General features: G+C 44.5%; 1 protein-coding gene across 1 annotated transcript in view; it reads left to right on the top strand.

The window, feature by feature from the left end:
- The window catches only part of SMG9 (SMG9 nonsense mediated mRNA decay factor), a 940250-nt gene extending 916971 nt beyond the window's left edge, over positions 1–23279 (top strand). The window contains exon 14 of the mRNA XM_069640791.1: positions 20981–23279. Coding sequence (XP_069496892.1) covers positions 20981–21059 — 79 coding nt within the window. The 3' untranslated portion in view covers positions 21060–23279. The remainder of the gene's footprint in view (positions 1–20980) is intronic.
- Positions 23280–23863: the final 584 nt, after the last annotated feature.

Consider the following 23863-nt stretch of genomic DNA (forward strand, 5'->3'; position numbering starts at 1 on the left):
AGATTTAAGGAACTCATGGTGGCAACAGTAAAGACAGACACAAGTGATCACAGTTCAAGGGTGTTTATTAAACTGTAAATGCGGGTTGGAAAAACGCCCATTCTAAACCTAGATCTAAGATGGGAGCAAGCTACAACCATCAAATAATAATAAGACCGTCCTAGTGGCATCTTGTCAAATGAAAGGACCTATACTAAGAAAAACCTACTGCCAATTATTATGCTAAATACAACAATGAGTGTGGGATAGGATTCACAGGAAAGAAAGAAGTGTTCTCAAATAATAAGTCAAGATGCAGTAGTCGGGGTCTCCCTTCCCCATGTTTTGAGCAGCGGACAAGGTGGGACTCCTGAGCACACGCTCGAGCTTCACCAGCACGAGCTAACAGTTCCGTTTAAACTTATCAGGGCCTTCGGTGGTTAAGTCTCTTTTCTACAAAAAGTCCTCTGAGGACCTACTGTGTTCCAAAAAAAGTTCAGTTCTGCTTGAACGTTGGGTGATGCTTTTTTCTCCTGGATCCCCCTCTTCCGGGCTCAGGTCCACAACAAGTTCTTAGCAATTTCAGGTCCTTCGGTATATAAGCTTCTCGCTTCTGAGGATCCAATTAGCTCAATATAATAAGAAAAAAGTTAACAAAACTTCCAAAGTTCTTCTCTGATTGTCTCTGCTTGTATTTGGATGATAGCTCTTCACCTCTGGGTCCCCCTCTTCCGGGCTCAGCCTCTCTGTTGGGTTCACTCTGGCATGTATTCAAAAGATTTTATCATACTCTTCTCTATTTTAGTCACAGATCGGTGGATGATGGCTTTTCATCCTAGGATCCCCCTCTTCCGGGCTCAGACCCTCCCCGACTATTCGCCTCCCTCCGCCGGTTTCACTTCGGCTTTCAACACAATATCACCTATGTTATTCAAGAGTCTTACTGTTTTCTTATACAGTTCACCGTGGACATCCCTCTGCTGGGTACACTCTTGTCAATGCACTTTTTATCAGTACCTTTTGGCTTTGCCCCCTCTTTATCGGCATCCCTCCCATCAAGTTCACTCTTGCCAACTTTGTCACTCAAACAGTTCTTACGATGCAGGACTCACTTCCCTTAGTTTCTCAATCTTCTGTTGGTCAAAGGCTTTCAATTGTACAGAGGATTTTACTAGACCCCTGTATGACCGCTTTGATCCCCTTCTTGCATTTCACCCAAGGTCTTCTGGTAGCGGTAGTTTTAACAACAGGGTAATCGCTCAGAGTTTCTCAAGTGAGCACTCATGTGGTGCGAGACTCCTCTATAGCTGGCTTTCCCCTTGCATATCAATATTTCTTTGTACTTTCTTTAGTTAGCAGCTTTCTACTTTCATTCAACACAGTTTGGTTTCTTATCGGCTCTCCCCTCGACTCACCGGCTGTGAAGAACCGCTTTGCTTTTCTAGTCTCTGGAGTCCAGGCCGGTACCATGGGGGCAAGCGTCTCTCCCCAGATTGGTTGTCAGCGGAGGAGGTCCCAGTGTATCGTTGACATCTGCTGCAACACATGCTGGCTATTGTTTGCAGTCTTAATTCCTTCTGTGGAGGTTTCACAGGCCTTAGTCGGAAAGGGCAAGGTCACTTCTCTCCTTGGCACACTCTCAATTTGTGTCGTCTTTCTCCTCCTCTTGAAATGCCGTGCTGAGTTAGTACTCTCGTCATGCGGTCTGCCTTGCTCGTACTGTGCTCTTGTGCAAAACCTTTTATCCCCGTGGTGAAGGGGCAAGGGCATCAGGTGTGTGTGTGATTCTGGTCAATTGCCTGACTTTCCCTGACCCTTACATGTCAGGTAAATGGCTGTGGTGTTTGTCCGTCGTCTTTAGTGGTGTGCGAAGTCTTTGTGTTGGAAAAGGGGGGATAGAGTGTTTGAGTATCCTACGGGGTAGGATGGGGAAAAGGTGGTAGAAGAAGGGGGATGCAGTGGCTCACCCGTCAGTGTCCCACTTGCACTCTCTGAGGACCCCTCATCCAGGTGATCCTCCTGCACTACTCCACCCCCAGGAACTGAATCCAATTGCGATGGCCATGTCCTGGTCACCTGGATGACAGATGCCCAGGGACTAGTAAGTGAGAAACCTTCAGGATTCTCATAAAGCTCAAGGACTCCATGAACTGCACAATGATATTAATAGCCCCACAATGGCCAGCCAGAGTGTGATGCAATCCGATACAGATCCAATCCTCCACAAGTACAAGCTACAAAAAGTATTTTAGCGACGCCTTAAGCCCGGGTATTGATGCAGTGGTCACATGGTGTGGTGCAGTCAGCGGGTCATTAGAATATGTATGTAGTTGTGCCACACATGGTGCAGTGCAGAAAAACACATGCAGAGAGGTCGTTTTAGAGGGAACTTGAGTTAGTACACCTATAGTATTAGGTAAAAGGGCAGGTTATGTGGGGCTTGGTTTTATTACATAGGTTGAACTGTATTAAGTTGCATTGTTAGTTGCTGCAGGGAACAAGAGGACGACCATATTGGGACTGGTCAGTGTTGAATGTTGAAGGAGTATCACCATTTAACTAAAGGCTGCAGTAACCGTTTAATTTGATTTTATTTTCACTTTTGGGCAGTGAAGCTCATGGAGCGAAGGCCAGGATGGAAAGGGATGCTAAACCAAGTCCATTTAATTGCTGCAATGCAGTATTTTTCTCATGGGCATGAAGTTGCTCTCCAGACAGCAGGTGCCTTCCCAAACGATAAACAAATGAATACACAGTGATCGTGAAGGACACAGTATGATGCATGAGCATGCTCAAATCGCGGCAGTGCCAAAATATAGCACTAGGAGGGGAGCAACAGAGCCCCCATTGACCAAAGGGCATTTGTATCGGGAATGAACGTTTGTGGTAGAATGACTAAATAGAAGGAATGAATTTCCAGCAGCAGGGCTGTGCACACATTTTTTCATGCAACTGTACATCATGAGAAGATAGCTAGACGGTTGCGCCTAGAATTTGCACATGTATCAACACGAGGGGTACAGAGCGAGCAGGTGCAGGGGGCAAGGGATAAGGGACAAGGGGATCTAATCAGGAGAAGGGGATTGTGTGTTCCAGGGGCTGCAACATAGTTTTGCCCTGGTGGATTTCCCCACATAATATCATTGGTCGATTTCGGTGAGAAGCTACTGCCTGCGCTTTCTCTAAGATAGTGGTCCAGTTAGCATCGATCATGTTATCACTTTGCGCTTTGAAGGATGCCAGCCAATCAGAATGCCAAGTTTTGTGCTGCCCAGCAGAGGATGTTATCAAGGGGCGATATTGCTTAGTGATGTGAAAAATTAACCCTCCAATTAGATCTTCGAAGGGATTGTGTCCTCCGACGTATTCCTTATCTTTGATGTTATACATTCCAGCTTGCTGGCCTCGGAAACATTTTTCAGTAGAGGGCGCTGCGCATCGACGTCCCTCGAGTCGGTGTCCCTTGACAGCCTTCATATCGGCGCCGACGTCATGAGTATAAATAGACTCGCGCAGCATCTGTTGCTCAGTCCCATTTTTCTGCGCTTCGTGGGCCTCGGAAACGTAATGCTTGGCTCCTTTCTTCAAAAAAACCTTCATATTCTTTGAAGATTTCCATTACACGATGGCTTCTTCATCCAAACCATCGACTCCTCGGTCTGGTTTCAAGAAATGTCATGACTGTGGGAAGAAAATGTCTTTAACGGATCCTCACAGGATCTGTTTGTGGTGCCTGGGATTGGAGCATCGCTGTTTGGAATGTGAGGACCTTATGTCCATGACGGCGAAAGCCTTGAAGGAGCATAAGGGTGAAGTTTGAAAGAGGTAAGGGCTTTAAAACTTCTAATCCCTCGAAAGTTTCATTCGGCTGAGTCGAGACATTCGTCTCCTCGTCGACAAAAGAAACATTCCCGTTCAAGATCTCAAACGGTTCTCATCAGTCTTCGAGATCAAAACACTCTAATAAGAGGCGTCGTAGATCTCCCTCTTCTTCTTCCTCTCCTTCCCCAGAAAGGGACACCTGCCCCACGAAACACAGCTCTCCGGCTAAGTGGGAGGAATTCCATAAAAAAATGCTTGGCGTCTTCGAGAAAGTGGCCTCGACCCCGGCGGAGACGTCTAAAGGTGATACCCTGGGTGAAAGACCTGAAAAATCAAAACGCAGCGAGTCGTTGAACACGGCGAGAGAAAGTACTCGAGAGCGTCATGAACCCTCGAGTAAAAGCAATAAGACCGCGTCATCGACACCGTCGTCGAAGATTCCTTTGACTCACAAATCTGCGTCATCAACGCCTTTGTTGAAGGGCCCTCCGACGCATAAATTCGATGCCACTGTCGACCCCGATGAAAGACAAACCTACAACTGCCACTACGTCACAGGCAGTAGAGGTGTCGAAAGCCCCGACCATCGCGTCGAGGATGCCATCAACAATCTCGACAACGCAGAGTAGGATTCCGATCCTCTCAAGTGCACCGAGGTCTTTTCAAACTTTTTTGACGCCTTTTTCAGGATTGTCCAAGCCTATGACGTCCACGTCGACGACCTCGACGTTTTCTCAGGCAGTGACAACAAATTTAGCTCTTTCTTCCCTAGAAATGGGTTTTAAACCATATCCTAGGTCTGACTACTTTAGAGCCGTGTCCTCTATATATGAGGAAGGGGAGGATTCCGACAATGAGAGACCTTTTGGTCTACAAAGGACTACAATACCCATGCCTGAGGAGTTAATCTCTGAGGAGAACAGGTTAAAAGATCTTTAAGAATCTTTACATGAGGCAAGTGGTTTAGATACTTCTCCAGAAGTAGAGTTTGCTAAACCAGATCCTGGAGAGTATGCTGAGACTGCTTATAGGATTCTGATGGCCAGAATAATTGAATTTATGGGGTGGACTACACCTACACCTTCTTTTCAGCAGGATGACCTTACTGATATTTTAGATAAAGGTCCACAGGAGGATCCTGTTGTTCCTTTTCATACTGCTCTGCAAAGAAAAATATCTGCTAATTGGGAAACTCCTGAAGTTATCCCTGCAGTAAATAAAAAACTTTCTGCTAAATACAGAGTATCAGCTTCAGATCCTGAATATCTGAGTAAGCATCCAACTTCAGAGAGTTTAGTTGTGCAAGCAGCGACTTCATCTAACAGTAAGTCGGCATACCCTACTATTCCACAGGACAGAGATGATAAAAGATTTGATGCCATGTCAACAAAAGTATTTTCGGCATGTAGCATGGCGCTTAAGTCTATCAACGCCACTTGCACGCTAGCAAGATTCAGCCACACACTTTGAGAGTGTGCTTCATCTGCGGCTGACTGTCTCCCAGAAGGAGAAGAACGGGATGCATTCTTGAACATCATCAGGGATGGAAAGGATGCAATGTGCGAGTCCCTCCAAACAGGCATTGATTCTGCTGACAGCATCAGCAGGGCCATGGCGGCAAGTACCACAATCCGCAGATTTGCGTGGTTGCGGAAGTCTGGGTTTGCTCCAGATGTGCAAGCCAGACTTCTGAATATGCCCTTTGATGGCACTTCTCTATTTGGAAATAAAGCTGATGACAGCCTGGAGAAATTGCAAACATCCAAAGCAGCAGTGAAATCCCTTGGGGCTGCAATCCGGCAAACTCAAAATCATCCCACAGGTACATCCTGGAGGGGTAGGTCCTTTCACTTTTACTACGCATTCGGAAGAGGCAGAGGACAGCCAGCTCAAAGGGGCCAGAGACGATTCACCCGTGGTGGATGGTCAAAGGTACAAAAGCCGCAGCAGCAGGTGCCACTTTACCCTCGGCATCTGCGTCAGGCGCTTCTAAACCCCTCTGAGGTCTCCCCTCACAAGACACCAGTAGGAGGCAGGTTAACTCAACATCTGGCAGAATGGCCGGCTATTACGTGAGATGCTTGGGCTTTGGAGACAGTTGCCCAAGGTTACTGCCTGCCCTTCCTACACACTCCTCAGTCATCCACCGGGGAACAACTCTTTGAAGGTTCCAGACCCGCTCCTTATGCAGGAGATTTTAGACCTGCTAGTGAAGGGTGCCATAGAACCGGTACCCGTAGCGGAGAGGAACAAGGGTTGGTATTCCCCTTCCTTCCTAGTACCAAAGAAGGACGGAGGACTGAGACCCATCTTGGACTTGCGAGAATTGAACAAATTCCTCAGGAAAGACAAGTTCAAGATGGTAACCCTTTCTCAGATCCTTCAGGCCCTCCAGCTTCAGGACTGGTTGGTATCTCTAGACCTTCAGGATGCTTATTTCCATGTGCCAATCCATCTCAAACACAGGAAATACCTGAGGTTCGCAATTGGCAACTCTCACTATCAATTTCGAGTTCTGCCATTTGGGCTGACCTCCGCCCGAGGGTCTTTACAAAGCTAATGTCGGTGGTGGCTGCAAGTCTAAGGAGGGAAGGGATCCACGTCTACCCCTATCTGGACGACTGGTTGATCAGAGCAGTATCTCCGGAACAAGCTCAGATCCAGCTAAATTATGTCTGCCACTTCCTTCACAAGCTGGGCTTCTCCCTCAACTTAAAGAAGTCACAGTTGATACCATCACAGAGACTCCAGGTCATTGGAGCAGTCCTGGACACTTCCCTGGGAAAAGCCTCGCCACCAGAGGTGAGGGCTCAAGATATTCTACAGATGGTCACTAAGTTTCAAAATGCCCAACGTCTACCAGCCTTTGACTTTTTGAGGTTGCTAGGCCTCATGGCATCCTGCATCTTCCTAGTGCCAGAGGCTCGCCTGAGAATGAGATCCCTCCAGTGGGCACTGAGAACCCAGTAGTCGCAATTCTCAGGAAGAATGTCAGATCTCCTTCAAGTCCCGGACAGGATAGCTTGAGACCTTCAGTGGTGGGCCTGTCGGGAGAACATCTTGAAAGGAGAACAATTTTGGCAACCATGGCTGGAGATAACAGTAGTCACGGATGCCTCACTCACGGGGTGGGGAGCTCATGCCAACGACTTGACCATCAGCGGTCGTTGGTCTCTATCGGGGGCCAGACTACACATCAACCTGTTGCAGCTGAGAGCAATCAGACTAGCGCTGAAAGCTTTTCTGCCATCAGTACAGGGAAAGAATGTCCTGATAATGATGGACAACACAGTGGCCATGCACGACCTCAACAAAAGAGGGGGCGTAGGGTCACTACCACTGTGCAGAGAGGCAATGCAGCTCTGGTTTTGGGCAATTCAAGAAGGAATCTCTCTATCGGCAGTTCACCTAGCCGGAGAGAAGAACTTGGCGGCGGACGCTCTGATCAGGCAGAGCACAGTCTCCCACAAGTGGGAGCTAGCTCAGGAAGTCCTTCAAGAGATCTTCACCCTTTGGGGAACCCCTCAAGTGGATCTGTTTGCCACCAGCATCAACAGGAAGTGCGATCATTTTTGTTCAAGGGAATTTTCCTCGAGAGGAGCTCTAGGGGACGCGTTCGTAGTGGACTGGGAGTTTCCACTTCTGTACGCGTTTCTTCCAGTCCCTGTCATTCCTCAAATGATCAGGAGGTTGAGAAGATTCCGGAAAGCCATGATCCTTATTGCCCCGTATTGGGCCAGGAGAACGTGGTACCCAGACCTTCTAGACATGTCCATCTGTCCTCCGATTCGTCTTCCACAAAGAGAGAATCTTCTCTCGCAGAAGGGGGGTCAGGTTCTCCATCCAGACATCAGAACCCTCAACCTTCACGCTTGGTTTCTGAACGGTTGAGATACAAGGATTGGTACTTCCCGGATGATGTCATGGAGGTGTTGCTTTCAGCTAGAAGGCCAGTAACAAAAACTTTATACCGCTGCCGTTGGAACAAATTTTGCAGCTGGTGTAGAGAAAAGAATATTGAACCCTTTTCATGTAATACACCGATGGTGTTATCTTTCTTGCTTTACTTAGCAAACTCAGGTCTCCAAATTGGTACGGTCAAGGGCTAACTCGCAGCGCTGTCTATCTTTAAGAGTACTGCTGAGGAGCCTTCATATTTCAAACTACCCGTAATCCAATTTCTGAAAGGATTAACAAATGTCTATCCACCAAAACCTTTTCAGGTTCCTTTGTGGGACTTAAATCTACTCTTAAAGTTTCTGATGGGTACTCCTTTTGAACCACTTCATTCTTGTTCACTAAAGTTTCTCACTCTTAAAACGGTCTTTCTAGTGGCCTTAACTTCTGCTAGAAGAGTGAGTGAATTACAAGCTCTATCTTGCAAACCTCCTCATACAATCTTTCATAAAGACAAAGTTGTGTTACAAGTGAAGCCCAATTTTCTCCAAAAGATGGTTTCTGAATTCCCTATTACTCAGAAAATAACCTTAGCTTCGTTCTATCCTCCACCCCATCCAGGGAAAGAGGAAGAATGATTGCACAGGCTGGATCCAAGGCGTGCCTTGAGTTTTTATATTAGCAGACTTGCTAGGATAAAACAAGCAGACCAATTGTTTGTAGGATATGCAGGGCACAAATTAGGATTGCCACTCACAAAACGGACCATTTCAAGATGGATCATTTTGACCATTTTAGAATGCTACGAATTAGCAGGAAAAGAACCCCCTCAACATCTTAGGGCTCATTCAACCAGGGGTATTGCAGCCTCTTCGGCTCTCCAAAGAGGGGTCCCAATTAAAGATATATGTGCGGCTGCCACATGGTCGTCCGCACATACTTTTACCAAATTTTACAGCCTAGATTCCTCCTCTAGCCAGGAGACAAGATTTGGGAAAGCTGTGTTGCATTCGGTACATCTTTAAAGGGAAATATTTCATCTTTACTCACACCTCCTTTTTATACTACTGCTATGGGAGTCTATCAAATATAAGGAATACATCCGAGGGCACAATCCCTTCGAAGAACAAGTTACGTACCAAACTGGTAACGTTCTTTCGATGGGATGTTCCTCTGACGTATTCCTTATCGCCCCTCCCATCCATCCCCGCAGTAAAACTTCCCTTGTAGTTGCAGTTTACGCTCCTTCAGGGTTACTAACCAATTAATGCAGAGCAAATCTGAACTTCGAAACCGAACTGAGCAACAGACGCTGCGCGAGTCTATTTATACTCATGATGCCGTCGGTGCCGATACGGTGGCTGTCGAGGGACACCGACTCGAGGGACGTCGACGCGCAGCGCCCTCTACTGAAAAATTTTTCCGAGGCCAGCAAGCTGGAATGGATAACATCAAAAATAAGGAATACGTCGGAGGAACATCCCATCGAAAGAACGTTACCAGTGTGGTAAGTAACTTGTTCGGTTAATGCATAGGGTTCTTTAGGGGTTCTATGACAAGCAGACCATGGTAGAATTATGTTAATTTGCAATTGTAGAAGTGATTAATTTGTGTTTTCTCTGCTTTAAAAGGTGTAAGAAAATGTTTTCCAGTTCAGTTCCTCTGAGCTGTCTGTATTTCCCCAACTGTTTTTGTTTAATAAAACTTGCAACTAGTACACTACGTTTTTGACTACTTTTGGATTATTTCTGTGGATTTGGGACACTGCGCCTGTACAAGGTACATATCATTGTTACTTCAATTGACTAAACAACAACATTATAAAAATAAAATATACACAAAACCAATTCAAATTATTAACATATATACAGTAAAAACTTAGTACTTTACTTCCACAAATGACATTAACATCTACACAACCTTTTATAGTCATTAAATGTTTGCATTGTTTATGCACAGTGCAATGTGTGCTAAATTAAATTTAGTAAATAATGAAAACTGTAAATACTAACAAATGCAGCACAAATGTAATTCACTTTAACACATCAATAAAAACAGTTTAACATGTTTATTAAAAACTAATATTCACACACTACATGACTGACTATAAAGCATTTTAGAGAAAAAACAAAATATTGCAAAACAAAAACAGGGCGAGTTAAGGTTAAAAACATTTTTTTTATTTGTTTTGTATTTAATCAATTTAGATTTTTACAAAGATATTTTTTGGGTTTGGAGACAGACGTTTGCTGTTTTACTATACGTTCATAAGGTTCACGACGAAGACCGAAAATGAAGAGAAAAGAAAAGTTTTTCAGACGATAGGTGTGTCTGAAAGAGAAATGGTTTCTTCTGTAGGTTGGCTCTGTTGCGTTTGTGAGGTCTTCCCCAAGGCGATGTTTATAAGTTTGGTTGCTGCTATTAACCATCTTGTTTGGGCTCCTGTAATAAGGCGACTAAGGTTACTATGATATTTGATTCAAATATAATATTTTAGTATTTATTCATAGTTTATTATGTTACCATAACTTTATTATGTCTGATGTTTGTAGACTTCTTTGGTTAGTTTAACCATCTCTTTTGTAAAAAAAAAAAAATCATATATATTTATAGATATATGTATGTATGCTATGCATTAGTAGATGCTACGTGTTGTGTTATATTGCTACAGGATGTTGACATCTGATATAGTATTTTGGTTTATTTAAATTGTTTATTGAATTTTACTAAAGAAGAACGTCAGCAATCTATACATAACAGGCAACTAATTCAAAACACATCTAGAGTGCAGTGGAAACAGGCCCATTAATATGAAATGTAAAAAAGGAACAACCTGAAGGAGAAAAACGGAGGAGAAATAAGGGGGGGCGAGGGGGAAGAAAAGAAATCCTCCCAAATTGCTGCATACTTATCAGGTTGCTCTTTATACTTGGAGGACACTTTCTCCCTGCCGGAAAGTAGCGATAGGCTGTGAAGCCAGTCATCAACTCTAGGCCTGGCATCGCTCTTCCAATGCAGCAAAATATGCTTCTTAGCCACCCCAAGAGCTTTACAAACCCAGGAGAGCTTACCAACAGGCAAGTCAATATCTGCTGGAAATAGGCCCAAAAGGCACAGCTTAGGCATGCAGGAGGAGGGAAAGGCCCAGCACAAGGTCCGTACGCTGGAGGACCTCCCCCCAGTATGACTGGATCTTCTGACAATACCAGAACACATCCAAAGTGGTACCTGCATCACTTTTACAATTCCAACATAACCCATCTAGACTCAACTTGCAGGACACCAACTTTTCGGGGGGCCAATAGATGTAATGAATAATCCTTTGCTGCGTGAAGCCCAAATCCAAGTCAATCTTGAATCTGCATGGGCCAGCACATATATATGAGACCATTCAATATCTGAGAGTTTGCAACCTAGGTCCTGATCCCTGCGGTCTCTGCCATACGAAGACGCCAAGTTATATTCACAAGTAGTAAGAAGCTTATAGAGCAAAAAAGTAGCTAGTGGCATACTCTTAGTCAAATACAGGGTCATAGGCAAACCATGCAAACTAGCGTTGGGGGGAGTTAGCAGCACACCAAAAAGGTTCTGCAAGACTGAATAATGATTAGTCTGTCAACTTCAACTTGTATTTGAAGCGCAAGAACTCAAAATCAAGAAGAGTATGGCCATCATGACCTTGACCTATTTGTTGCCAGGAAACCCAAGAAAGTGTCTGATTATTAATCTGCTCAGCCGGGTTCCTCCACAAACAAGAATCTGCACAAAGCAAGAACTTATCGCCACAGGCCACATTACCTTTCTTACCGACCTGTATGACATGCTGTGGTGTTCGAGCTAAAAAACATGGCGCTGGTGCGCAGTGCATTCTGGGGGAACTCAGAGCCATGATGGATATTTATCCATGCCTCAGTGGAAAGCTGCACTTGCTTTGCGAAACAACATGTTTTCAACGTTATTCGCTGATGGGTTTGGAATGCAGGCCTTCTCAGCCAAGGACACGGCGCTGGGAAAGCTAAGATCCGCAGGTGCCGGCTGGTACCTGATAACGAAGTTTGTTTTGGTTTGCTATGCTTGCGCCAAGGTTTTGAGATGAGTTATGGAATTGTTTTCCGGGGCGTTTAGGAGAGGGAAGCGCTGTCGTCCTTGAGGTTACTGTCGGTTGATCCAGCTGGCAACCAACGGTCACCCATCAATGAGCAAGCGCATTTGCCAGAAGGTTCGAGAAGTTGCCACCCCTTGTTGAGGAGGGCATATATGCGGAAACCCTCAACGGTCAGACGGGATAAGCACAAAGACCTCAGTCGGAGGGGGAACGCCCTGGTCCGATATACCTGTGGGCTGTTGTGCTCTTGGCCTGGCTGTTATCGGGGTCTTTCAGCTGCTTCTGGCGAGATGAGGTTTCGTCAAGTTACGCCCATGGTGATGTATTCCTGCTAATTTCCTATGATTTATCTGATCTATGCTTGTATTGTATATATGCCTAACTATGAATAAATAGCCGTATAAGTGCTACTTACTCTCTAAGCGTCCGTGTGGTTGTAAGTCATTGCGTTGTCTACCTGCGTTCAAAGTATTGGCTCTGCGGCGGCACTGGTGATAAATTACTGTCCGTGCACAATTGGCGAGCAATACATCTTTGGCGACGAGGATGGGATGTTTGTGATGAATTGTTCCAAATATTAAAGAATCCGTTTGAACGCAGATAGGTTTTGCTTACATTGCGAACGAAAGGTTGTTTTCATTTGGCAGAGAGTGCTGGACGGTGTTAATCTGTTCTGTGTGTGTGTGCGTGTCTGCGCAAGTGACTGCGGTGTGGAAAGAAATATTTATATATATATATACAGAGGCTTTGTACATTACTGCAGTGATGAATAGTTTGTTCAAGAAAAAGGGAGTTCTCGCTGGCGGTGAATGTCCCAATGTGATGGGGTGAAAAGCCCATATGATAAGTTGGCTCAGTTATGGGCATGCGGTGCGGGGCTGTGTGAAACATGGGATGATGAAGTGGGAGACGCTGATCCGTCAGAAGTAATGTCTTGTTTACAACAGATTTCAGTAGAGAGGGGAAAGGAATGCGCCGCGCTAGGCAGGCGGGGTTGGGTTCTCCTGCATGCCTACCGCAAGATGCATCAGAAAAATGTGGAAATGAAGGATAATATTTTGCGACTGGAAAAAGAGTTAGCTGCTGAGAAACAGATTGCGTTAATGCAGCAGATTCAGATGAAACTTTTCAAAGACAAAGCTGACAAATATCAGGCTGTGGCTGAAAGGGCAGCAGTCAGAGTAGCCCGATATAAGTATAGAAAAAGACGGGGAGGGGTCAACCAAAGAAAAGTGGCAGCGGTAATCGCTACCGCAGATGTAAATTGGGATCCCGATAAATGGGATGGAGACATCTTTGACTCAACAAGCCCAGAGAGTAGCTCGGCAAATGAGTCAGATTCCAAAGCAGAAATTAATCAAAAGGCAGTGGCAGCCAAGCCGGTTAGAAGACGCCGTGCTGGGCTCCACCCGCAGGACCCTGGAGGCGGGGTTGTGGATTTAACCACGCTGGAAGATTACACTCAGCAGGAGGTTGGAGAAATCATTACTCGTTTGAGGCAAAAGTCAGGGGAACCTTTATTGACATGGATGGTGAGACTGCTAGACGGGGGAGCTGCAGGGTTGTTCGTAGATGCTGCAGACTCACCGCGCTTTTTGCCTTTGTCCAATGACACTAATGTACAGGAGGTCTTGAGGGCAGGGACGCCCCCTGATGAGAATGGCCAACTTTCACAAATGTCATATCTGTGCCAATGATCCATGGGAGACCGATGATGAGGAGCAATGACGTCCGAAAGCAGCTCGATACCGATGCCGAAAAGCCAGCCAGACCAACGACATGGATTCATGGAAGGCGACGAACACGTCAGGTGCAAGTGCAAACAACATCGATGCCAGCTATGCAAGAGGCGTCTTTAGGACGGCGAAAATATTCCCCGATGATTACCCAAACGGAGAATATGTGGACATACCTGGCACAACAAGTACTCAACATTACGCACTTTTGCTTAACCGATGTGCCCAATGCTGAAGCTTTACTAACTACGTGTTTAGTTGCAGTGCCGACGCCAGTCCCGGTTCTAAAGCACATTTTTGGCATCACACACAATGATTCGTTAGTTCAAGATTCCGATATCAGACAATCTTTTTCCGTCTATGAGTACTGCAGGTTTTGCAAGGAAACGGATCGCAAATGGAGAAATTTGACACGTATTATAACCTACAATATAACTCAAGGCGATGTGTGCTACTGTATGACCTGCAATACTAAAGAAATTGGCAAATGCCAACAGCTGAATTTAACCAAACAGAAGAATCAAACTGTGTTCGAGAAACGATTGTGTTCACGAGTTCCAAGCACATGTACCAGTGTGAATAATACTATGTCTTGCAATCATACCGTGATAGCTGCCAGTCATTTGAATCATGTGAAACTTCCAACAGGATGGCTCTTTTCATGTGGTAACATCACATACACTTACATTCCAGCTAACATTTCTGGAGGTCCATGTGCCTTAACTCGATTAGGACTAATGATGTTTCCTTTACACCCAGCAATATCCCGAAGCAAAAGATCAACTTTCGAATCTGTGGGTCTATCCCCCGATTGTGATTCACATGTGCATTTGCTATCAGAAGCTGAAGTTCTAGCATTAACCCTTTCATTAGTAGGAGTTTGGGGTTTATCTGCTGGGGGGTACAAGTCTTTGATCAAATTAGCATGTTTAGTAGTAAAAGGACTCAATCATACTTCTCAAGCTTTAGAAGAGTTACTCCTTGACAGCAAAGTTATTAGAAAAGCTACTTTGCAAAACAGAGCTGCTGTTGATTACTTATTGCTGAAGCATAATTTAGGCTGTAACGCAGTTGAAGGTATGTGTTGTTTCAATCTAAGTGACCATTCACGATCCATTGAAAGTCATATTCGAGGTTTGAGGGATCTCATTTCTCAAGTGTCCCAAGAGCATACTGGGAATTGGTGGGATTGGTTATTTTCATGGGTTCCTGATATTGGAGGTACACTGCGTTATGCTTTTGCTTGCATTTGTATTATATTAGCTATAATAGCTTGTTGTTGTTGTATTCAATGTATTCCCAACTTGGTTCTAATATTTCGGCGGTTTCAAAGACCGCCTCCTTTGCCACTGGGCTATGGAAGGTAAATATCCAAGGGTGGATTGTGGTGTTCGAGCTAAAAAACATGGCACTGGTGCGCAGTGCATTCTGGGGGAACTCCGAGCCATGATGGATATTTATCCATGCCTCAGTGGAAAGCTGCACTTGCTTTGCGAAACAACATGTTTTCAACGTTATTCGCTGATGGGTTTGGAATGCAGGCCTTCTCAGCCAAGGACACGGCGCTGGGAAAGCTAAGATCCGCAGGTGCCGGCTGGTACCTGATAACAAAGTTTGTTTTGGTTTGCTATGCTTGCGCCAAGATTTTGAGATGAGTTATGGAATTGTTTTCCGGGGCGTTTAGGAGAGGGAAGCGCTGTGCTCCTTGAGGTTACTGTCGGTTGACCCAGCTGGCAACCAACGGTCACCCATCAATGAGCAAGCGCATTTGCCAGAAGGTTTGAGAAGTTGCCACCCCTTGTTGAGGAGGGCATATATGCGGAAACCCTCAACGGTCAGACGGGATAAGCACAAAGACCTCAGTCGGAGGGGGGACGCCCTGGTCCGATATACCTGTGGGCTGTTGTGCTCTTGGTCTGGCTGTTATCGGGGTCTTTCAGCCGCTTCTGGCGAGATGAGGTTTCGTCAAGTTACGCCCATGGTGATGTATTCCTGCTAATTTCCTATGATTTATCTGATCTATGCTTGTATTGTATATATGCCTAACTATGAATAAATAGCCGTATAAGTGCTACTTACTCTCTAAGCGTGCGTGTGGTTGTAAGTCATTGCGTTGTCTACCTGCGTTCAAAGTATTGGCTCTGCGGCGGCACTGGTGATAAATTACTGTCCGTGCACAATTGGCGAGCAATACACATGCTTAATGAAAGGTGCAGTGGGGTCACATGGAATTCTACTGTCCATGTAAAGCAAACTGTCAAGGGGGATTGGAGAAACGGAATCCTTCTCAATGACGGACCAGTTCGAACATTCATCTTGGTCCATTGACACAGAGTGCGCAGTGTGAAGGCTGTGTGATACTGCCTGACTATAGGAAAACCAAAGCCAGCCAAGTGCACTGGTCTCAAAAGGACATTTTTCGGAATTCTTTGCTTTGTACACTCCCCCCAAAGAAAATTACAAAATAATTTATTAATATCACGCTCCAGCTTACCTGATAGCGGAAGAGGGAGCATGCTAAACACATACAACAGCTTGGGAAGCAGGGTCATCTTAATTGTATTCATTTGACCCCGGAGCAACAATCAGTCTATCCCACTTAAGACATAGCTCTGCAAGCTTAAGCCCAATGTTCACACCAAGAAGTGAATCCACATCCCTAGTGACCTGGATACTTAAATGCCTAAATGCACTCGAGGCCCAAGCACTTTGCCACACATCAAAGAGGGCCCTGTGACCTGAATAGGAGATGGGGAAAATCAACATCTAATATAGTATTTATTTACATTCTGTCTAATTTGATTTGAGTTTTTCTGTGTATCTCAATATACCACTAAACCCCCATCATATCGCTGGAAGTCTACGTCTTACTGCTCTGTTACAATTCCTTGATTGAGTTTGGCTTGGCCTAAGTGTTAATTAACCTGTTCACTAACAATGGTGGCCTCTCAGAACCCTCCCACAGGGCTGGTTCTGAATATCCACCTTAAGACATGTCAACAAAACTGCCATTCTGACCATACCTTGTGGCCCATACAGACAAAGGATCGCCAAAAACAAAGTAGCCTGGAGCAGGGCTTAAAATGCTTTAGTACCCTATTGGCTTATGTTAAGCAAGATTGTATGTAGTGACCCTGTGGGAAACTACACCAGCCTTGTCATCTTGGCAATAGATACCCAACTATTGGTATAGGTCTGTACTGCACAAGTTGGTAGAGTGACTGAGTGGCCAGACTTATCTCAAGAGGGGTAATTGTGAGCTGTAGAGATGTAACATAGAGATTCACAATGACAAGTATTCAAATAACACTTACACTCAAGGTTTTCTAGTAAAATAATTATTTATTAAACAGTCCGTTTTTAAATAATCCTTCTTTAGAAAGGGCAATATGTAACAATAAAAACACTTCAGAAATACACTTCCTCAGCCTTCAGTTAAGTAAGTAGATTCCCGTTTGGGATGTCACACACACACTTCCTAAGGTGACATCAATTGCTAGGATACTGTGGACATTAATATACCACTTTAACACTTACTGCAATACTGAGGTTGTGGAAAAAGGAAAAGGTTAGTGAAGGAATCAAATATTAACAAGTTCTCTGAACAGGTGAGGACTTTACAATCCCCCAGTGAAGTATAGGTTAACCCCTTCCCAGCAATACAAGTAACTTTTATGTTTGATTTATGAGGGACAGATCAACACAAAGCCAAAGGGTCAGAAGAGTCTACAGGGAGCCAGGACAGCCACTGTCATTTGAACAAACTCCAGGGGAGCTGAGCCACTTCTTGTAGATAGCACAAAGGTCTTGCACAATGTTATATAGAGAGTTTGTAGAACAGAATCACTGTAGGGCCACAAGTTGGGAGGCTTGTGAAAAGCAAAGATGCATGCAACTCTGCAAACAGCAGCTAATGCAAGTCTCCAGTGAGAGCAAGCAAGCTACAAGCAACAAGAGGTAAGTACCCCTGGTTAGACAGTACCTTAGGTCTGAAGAAAAGGATCCAGCTGGCTTCTGTTCTGGTTGCAGTCCTGCAGTTCCTGTGTTCCTGGGCCTCAGTCGTGGGGACAAGAGAGGGGAAGTATGTAGGACTCCTGCACTGCAGTTTGAAGGTCGGCGGCGGCAATTGGCTTGCTTCAGATCAGCGGCACTTTGTAGTTTCAGCTGCCGGCAGATAGCACCACTGTTTTTCTTGGACACCTTGTGAGCTCCCCTTGCTTCTGTGGTCCAGCACTCTGTTGAGGTGGCTCAGGCTTTGGTAACCCTGCTTCGGGAGCATCCTCAGGATATTTCTGGAGCTCGGCTCCGGCTTAAAGACTATGCACTTGTTACTGGTGTTCCTGTCCACTGGCACTCAGTTCCAGCAGCAGCGAAGAAGTACAGCCAGCAGGGAGAGTGGTTCCAGTCAAGATCGTCTAGGGGTCAGTTGGTCCCACCAACCAAGGGAATAAGTGGTCCGTTCCGGGCTTCTCTAGTTGATACATAAATTGGAGCTTCAGCACTGCAGTAGGGCTTCACCAGGCTAACCCGTTGTCCAGGAGGTGCAGCAAGCTTCTCTTCCAGTTTCTTTCTTCAGTTCCTTTGTCCAGTGGTCGATTCTGCCTTCTCTCCAAGAGTCCTAGGTTTCGCCCATTCATTCGCAGCCTAGCTGTCACTCGCACAGCAGGCTGGCTGTCCTACATGGACAGCCAGCCAGCCAATCACCTTTGGGTGTATTCCTGTAACCAAGGAGACTAAGCACAGGGAGTTTCGGAAACCACCCTCGCTTCCTGCCCTGCCAGACACACTGGAGCCAGAAGCGGGTTTCAGCACTGAATCCCGCCAAAGACAAAACGAACAAAGGGACCAAATCTGGTTTGGCGCGCAGAGTAAATCCCAAGAAAGACCTCAGAAGCAAGAAATGGCAAAAAAAGACCGGCCATTTTCACAAAATGGACACCCATGATGCAAGACTGCAGCTGAGGATTCAGCCTGTGGAAAAGAACGCACAATGGTAGGAAAATTAAACCACTGACACCAGCCATTAAATGTTGTGAGGGTAACATAAAACGTATTACATGAGTAAGTAGGAAAAGGGCACAAAAGCAAACTTTTGGTTACTGTTTCTCTCATGCGCCCTTATGCTTTGAGAAGAAAAATTCCACCAGACTCTCCTTCTCTTGATTTTGTAAAGGATGGATATCTTTTATTGAAACAACTTAATTGTACTCTTTATGTTTCCCTTTATGATTACACGTGTTTCGACGAGCACATCGTCTTTTTCAAATCAGGGCTAATGCTTCCTGTTCAATACTCATATTGCTTTAGTCTGTCTCTATTGTTAACGGGTTTGTCATGGGTTAAATCCCTGTGGCCGCGTGTCCTGTTCCAAGGACCACTTGAGTATTGAACAGGAAGCATTAGCCCTGATTTGAAAAAGACGATGTGTTCGTCGAAACACGTGTAATCATAAAGGGCAACATAAAGAGTACAATTAAGTTGTTTAAATAAAAGATATCCATCCTTTACAGGAGAGTCTGGTGGATTTTTTCTTCTCAAAGCATAAGGGCGCATGAGAGAAACAGTAACCAAAAGTTTGCTTTTGTGTCTTAATCAAAACGGAGTTGAGGAACCGGAACTCCGTGGTTACAATCACATGCGACCACGAAAAAGCGAAAAGTCCTAACAAAACAGTGTAGTATCTGGAAATTTTCAGGGCGCTGAGGTTGTTCAAAGGGAAGCCCAAACAAATAAGGTTCCTCAAAGTATTTTCTAAGTAGGAAAAGGGGCTACTAGGTAACCCCCCAGTACTTCCACATAAGATGGGCTGTACTGGCCCTAGATAGAAAACACTGGTAAGTAAAGTCACTTTCACTTTACTACTCTTGGGAACAGTAGTTTACCCAAGAGAAGGTATTTAAACCTTAAGAGAAATCTAAAAGATTTCTCTGTGACACTGCACTGAAGGTGCTGTGTGTCACCATACAAAAAGTAGATGCCCACCGAGTTTGTCAGACTCCAAAAATAAAGAAAACATATAATCGAAATGGGATCAAAATACATGAGAGAGTGAGAAAAAGGGCCCACTCTTTCCAGGGTTAAAATATAACAAGTCCTGAAGTCCAGCAAAAGAGCTGGGGGTCTTGAAGGTTGAAGGGAATTGGCATAGAAATGAGAATTCTCCCTAACACTGCTTCCCAGCAGCCACATGGTTTCTGGGGGTGCAATTGAGAGACAGGCCCTAAAAGGGCCTGTCTCTGTGAAACATGAGGAAAATAAAGCATTTCCATCCCTGTTTGGGAGATGGAAATAAGTGACAGCCGAGGTTTAAACTGCGGCTTTCACACTTCAAGAACAAGGCGTGACCCTGTCATGATTTGCGAATTCTCCTGCGCCTGTTCCCTGAATATGGGATGTGCTTTTAAATGTGCAGTAACGCTGCCTGATTTGTGCAAAGGGGTGAAAGTGCCTCTGAATGAGCGCATCTAAGATGCGCACATTTAGATGCCCTTTGTGAGTTGGGCTGCTCTCTCTTTTTTTGGCACAAGTGATTAGATTCACTAGTTTATATAATCACTTGCGCCAAAGAAAGTTTTAAGAATCTGGCCCATAAATGTACTTGTGTTTCGGGCATCTTTGCACATTGGTAATTCACAATTATCGACACTTAACATCAATTGCCCTCCATGATCACTTTCAATTAATGGGATGATGTATTGCTCTTATATAAATGAATAGATATGAATTTATCTGGAACAGTGCCTTTATTTGTAGTCCGTCTGTATATAGTTTGTGTGTCTAGATGGACTACTAACAAGTTATGTCCCGGCCTCTCACATCGGGGCAGCCTACATTTCTCAAGCTAGAATTCCAACGCATGGCTAAACTCAGTCATTCGTCCTCCCGGGCTTAATGCATTCAGTGCCATTAAATGGGGTGATGAGAAAACGGTGGGAGGAATCTGGCCTGCATCTCAATGTAAGAACACACATTATATATAGGAAATAGTCATTCGGAAGTTTCTCATTATTCATTAACCAACCTCTGTCTTCCATGGCAGTGTAGGTCTTGTGACCTTAACATACTTTAAATCAAACTCCCACAGAGCAGGAAGACTTCGTCTTAAAGCATGGTGGAGCGAAATGTATCTACGGATTACTTGGTGTGGCTTGTTTCTAGTATGTGTGTGGCAGTGAAATATTCAGAATTGGAACCTTGTATTGGAGTGCAACCATTTCACATTTGTTTGAGAACCCCTTAAATGATCCTTTACTTCATACTTTTGTTGTGCTCTTTTCACTGGCATTTCTTTGTTCTCTTTTTACCCCACACCCCATTCCTCCTTTTCTGCTATTTTCGTACGAGTTCCTAGCCCCATCTTTGCTGGTTTTTCTTTTGCATCACCATCCCTCATTACTTTGTGTGTCTTCCTTTTCACAGCAATTCTTTTTGCCTTTTTCAGGTTTCACTATGCAGCACGAATATGGGATGGTGTGAAGAAATCGTCCGCCCTTTCTGAATACAGCCGGCTGCTTGGGTAGAGGTGTTATGAATGATAAGTTGCAGTGGTAATATGGCACCTAACAATGGGCTCAGCCAGTTTTCGATGGGCAGGCAATATCCGAGGATACTCTTGGGGATTTGTATGCAAGACTACACAAGCCTAGGAACTGGCGTGAACCATTTGAATGAGGTCCTTCAATGGTAACATCACAACAGTGGCTCCTCTCATTCTATGTTCTCTGCTAGTGGGGAAGATGTGCATGAGTATGGAAGTGCACCTGTGTAAGGACTATGTTCATGAGGAAACAATGTGAACTTGTACCACCTAATGTTTATAAGATGAGAATAGGGGCATAGGTCCACCACAAGACACAGGATCTTTGTATGTGCGGTGTTTCTGGGGTAGTGATGTTCTGCATCACATGAGTTCCAAAGTTGGTAACACAACTACGAAGAAGTGGTCGTTAAGCAGAATGAATGGGTTGAAACAGTAAGGTTCAAGCGTGTACTTAGGGCCGCCCTCGTGTCTCTGGAAAAGAGTAGTGTGCTTCTTTAAGGGTTGCTCTAAGGGTTGGAGGGTTTTCCTAGCACTAAGGAGGCCCCTCCTGAAAATGTTAGAACAACACATTTCCCTCATCGAATAGGAAATCCACTTAATTATTTTGGGATTTCTCTGAGATGTCCGCTTTCTTAGTGGGCTTTGATCGTGTATTGGGAGCTCACAAACAAAAGGTATGGTTCCCGCTAGATGGCCCACCTACCATGATACATTTGTTTTCTGTTTTCATAGAAGCATCACAGTGATCATTCTTGCACACACAAGTAATGCAGATTTTTACTTCATTTCCCATTCATATCAGTTATATGTTTTCCCTTTGTGCAATAAAGCAGAAGTAATTGTGTTCTCGTATCTAAGCACCCCATGATTGCCAACGTAGTCTCTGTTAGATAAGGGAGACCAAAGGGAATGTACTCGTACTATGAAGATTACCTTCAAGTGTAATGCAAGTGGGAAACCCAAAGCTGTGCTGTCATTGAGTAAGTTGTTGATCTGATGGACTTTTAGGCTATAAATCAATGTCTGCCTAGAGCATCTAGGGGATTTACACCACCCACAATACCCCTTATGAAACTGAGACAACGGTGCACTCCCAAATGTCCTCTGTTTCACTTGCTTTCCTTTATTCTTTCAATGGATCCTTTTGCCTCTGTTCCTGCTTTCTGACTCATTGGATTAACTGATAGATGATATTCCATATGGTTTCTATGAAGGTAGTGTGCTTTTAAAGTCCAAAAGAGGGAACCAGACATAAGAGCATTGCTTCATACATTAGCTCTGATAACTGGACTGGCCAGAGTGGCTGGGTCTCATGGAATACCAGAGATCCAACTCACCTGAAGCTCATGTGAACATACAAATGGAGGAACACGCGTAAGCATGATGCACGTCTCTAATCTTCCTAAAACTGTAGTTCACTCCAAGACTCTTATTTGTTATTGTAGCAGATAGGTACTGAGGTAAATAGATGGGTAGATTGTGTGGTTCTCTGCCGATAGAAAAGTTGATGGTCTGTACCTAAATTGCATTGTATATTAAGAGGGAAGTGTTTTTTGGGCGACATCCGTTGGCGAAATGATTATATAACGCATCATGCCTGCTTAGAATTTGAACGTGAAGTAGACTTTCCTTTTTCACGTGACCTTGTAATGCTGATCCAGATTGCTAAGAGGAATGGGGACAAACTGTGTTATTGCCTCAGGAATCCAGACGATGCCAGTACAATAAGAAGAGCTTTAAAATGCAGGAACCCTAATGATTTTTAGCCTCTAGAAAGTACCAAGAACCATCCGTATAAAGTAGAGCTTGTAAGGAGAAATGGTGGGGTGCTGCACTCGTTGAGGACTCTTGAGTTTGTGAACACAAATCTATGCTGTACTTGCTTCACAAATGTCCATGAAGCCTTGAAAAGTTGCAAAATTGGGAGTGGCTTTGATGGGTCTGCTCTTTTCTGCCACACGTTACTGGATATTGTAAAGACAAAATCCTTCTTTCCGGAATGGGCGAGAATAGTACTCTATTCTGCCATCAACTCCCAGGGTGGCCGAAGATTTCCTAAGAGATGCAGGTTCTGTCAGTCACAGAGATACATGGATAATAGAACTTGTCTTGCATTTTAATTTTATTGGTCGCCTCATTATTATCTTGTAAAACATTGTATATTTATTTGCAAAATAAAAGTGGTTCACAATTTAAAAAATATGTGTTTTGTTTTTGTGCATGTAAACAAGCACTCTGTCTTTTAGAAAACCCACAGGAAGCATGACATACATTCAGCTAGCCTCTAGGACAGACTACTTCTCCCTCTGGCTCAAAGCTGCATAGAAGCAGACGCATTTTGGATGATTGTAGTCACGTGTACTTCTAGAAGCATATAATCTATTTATAACTGCAGTCACACTCACATGTGTATGAGACCCAGGATATATTGAATCCATCCTGGTTGGCATAGGCGGTTGAGTTCATGGCTGTGCACGTCCTTGTGTAAGAGACCCAGGGATTTTTATTGAATTGTGGTTTGACACCCTTCTATTGAAGATTCAGGACTTTATGATGTTGGTTGAGATGTCCTCTCCTGCCTGATGCAGCAAGAAATATGGTCAGTACAAGACTTCTGGAATTATCCATAGCCTCCTTAAAGCAGAACCATCATTCTGTCCGCTGTGGCCAGGTTGTTATTGCTTCCTGAGGGATCCTACATATCTTTGGGATAGCAATAATGTGTCATTTCGGGAATTCTGGCAAACGATAGTGAGAAACACAAATCCATCATGAAGTAATCCA

Source organism: Ambystoma mexicanum, chromosome 1q (genome assembly GCF_040938575.1).
Source record: "Ambystoma mexicanum isolate Mex_15411 chromosome 1q, UKY_AmexF1_1, whole genome shotgun sequence".
NCBI lineage: Eukaryota > Metazoa > Chordata > Amphibia > Caudata > Ambystomatidae > Ambystoma > Ambystoma mexicanum.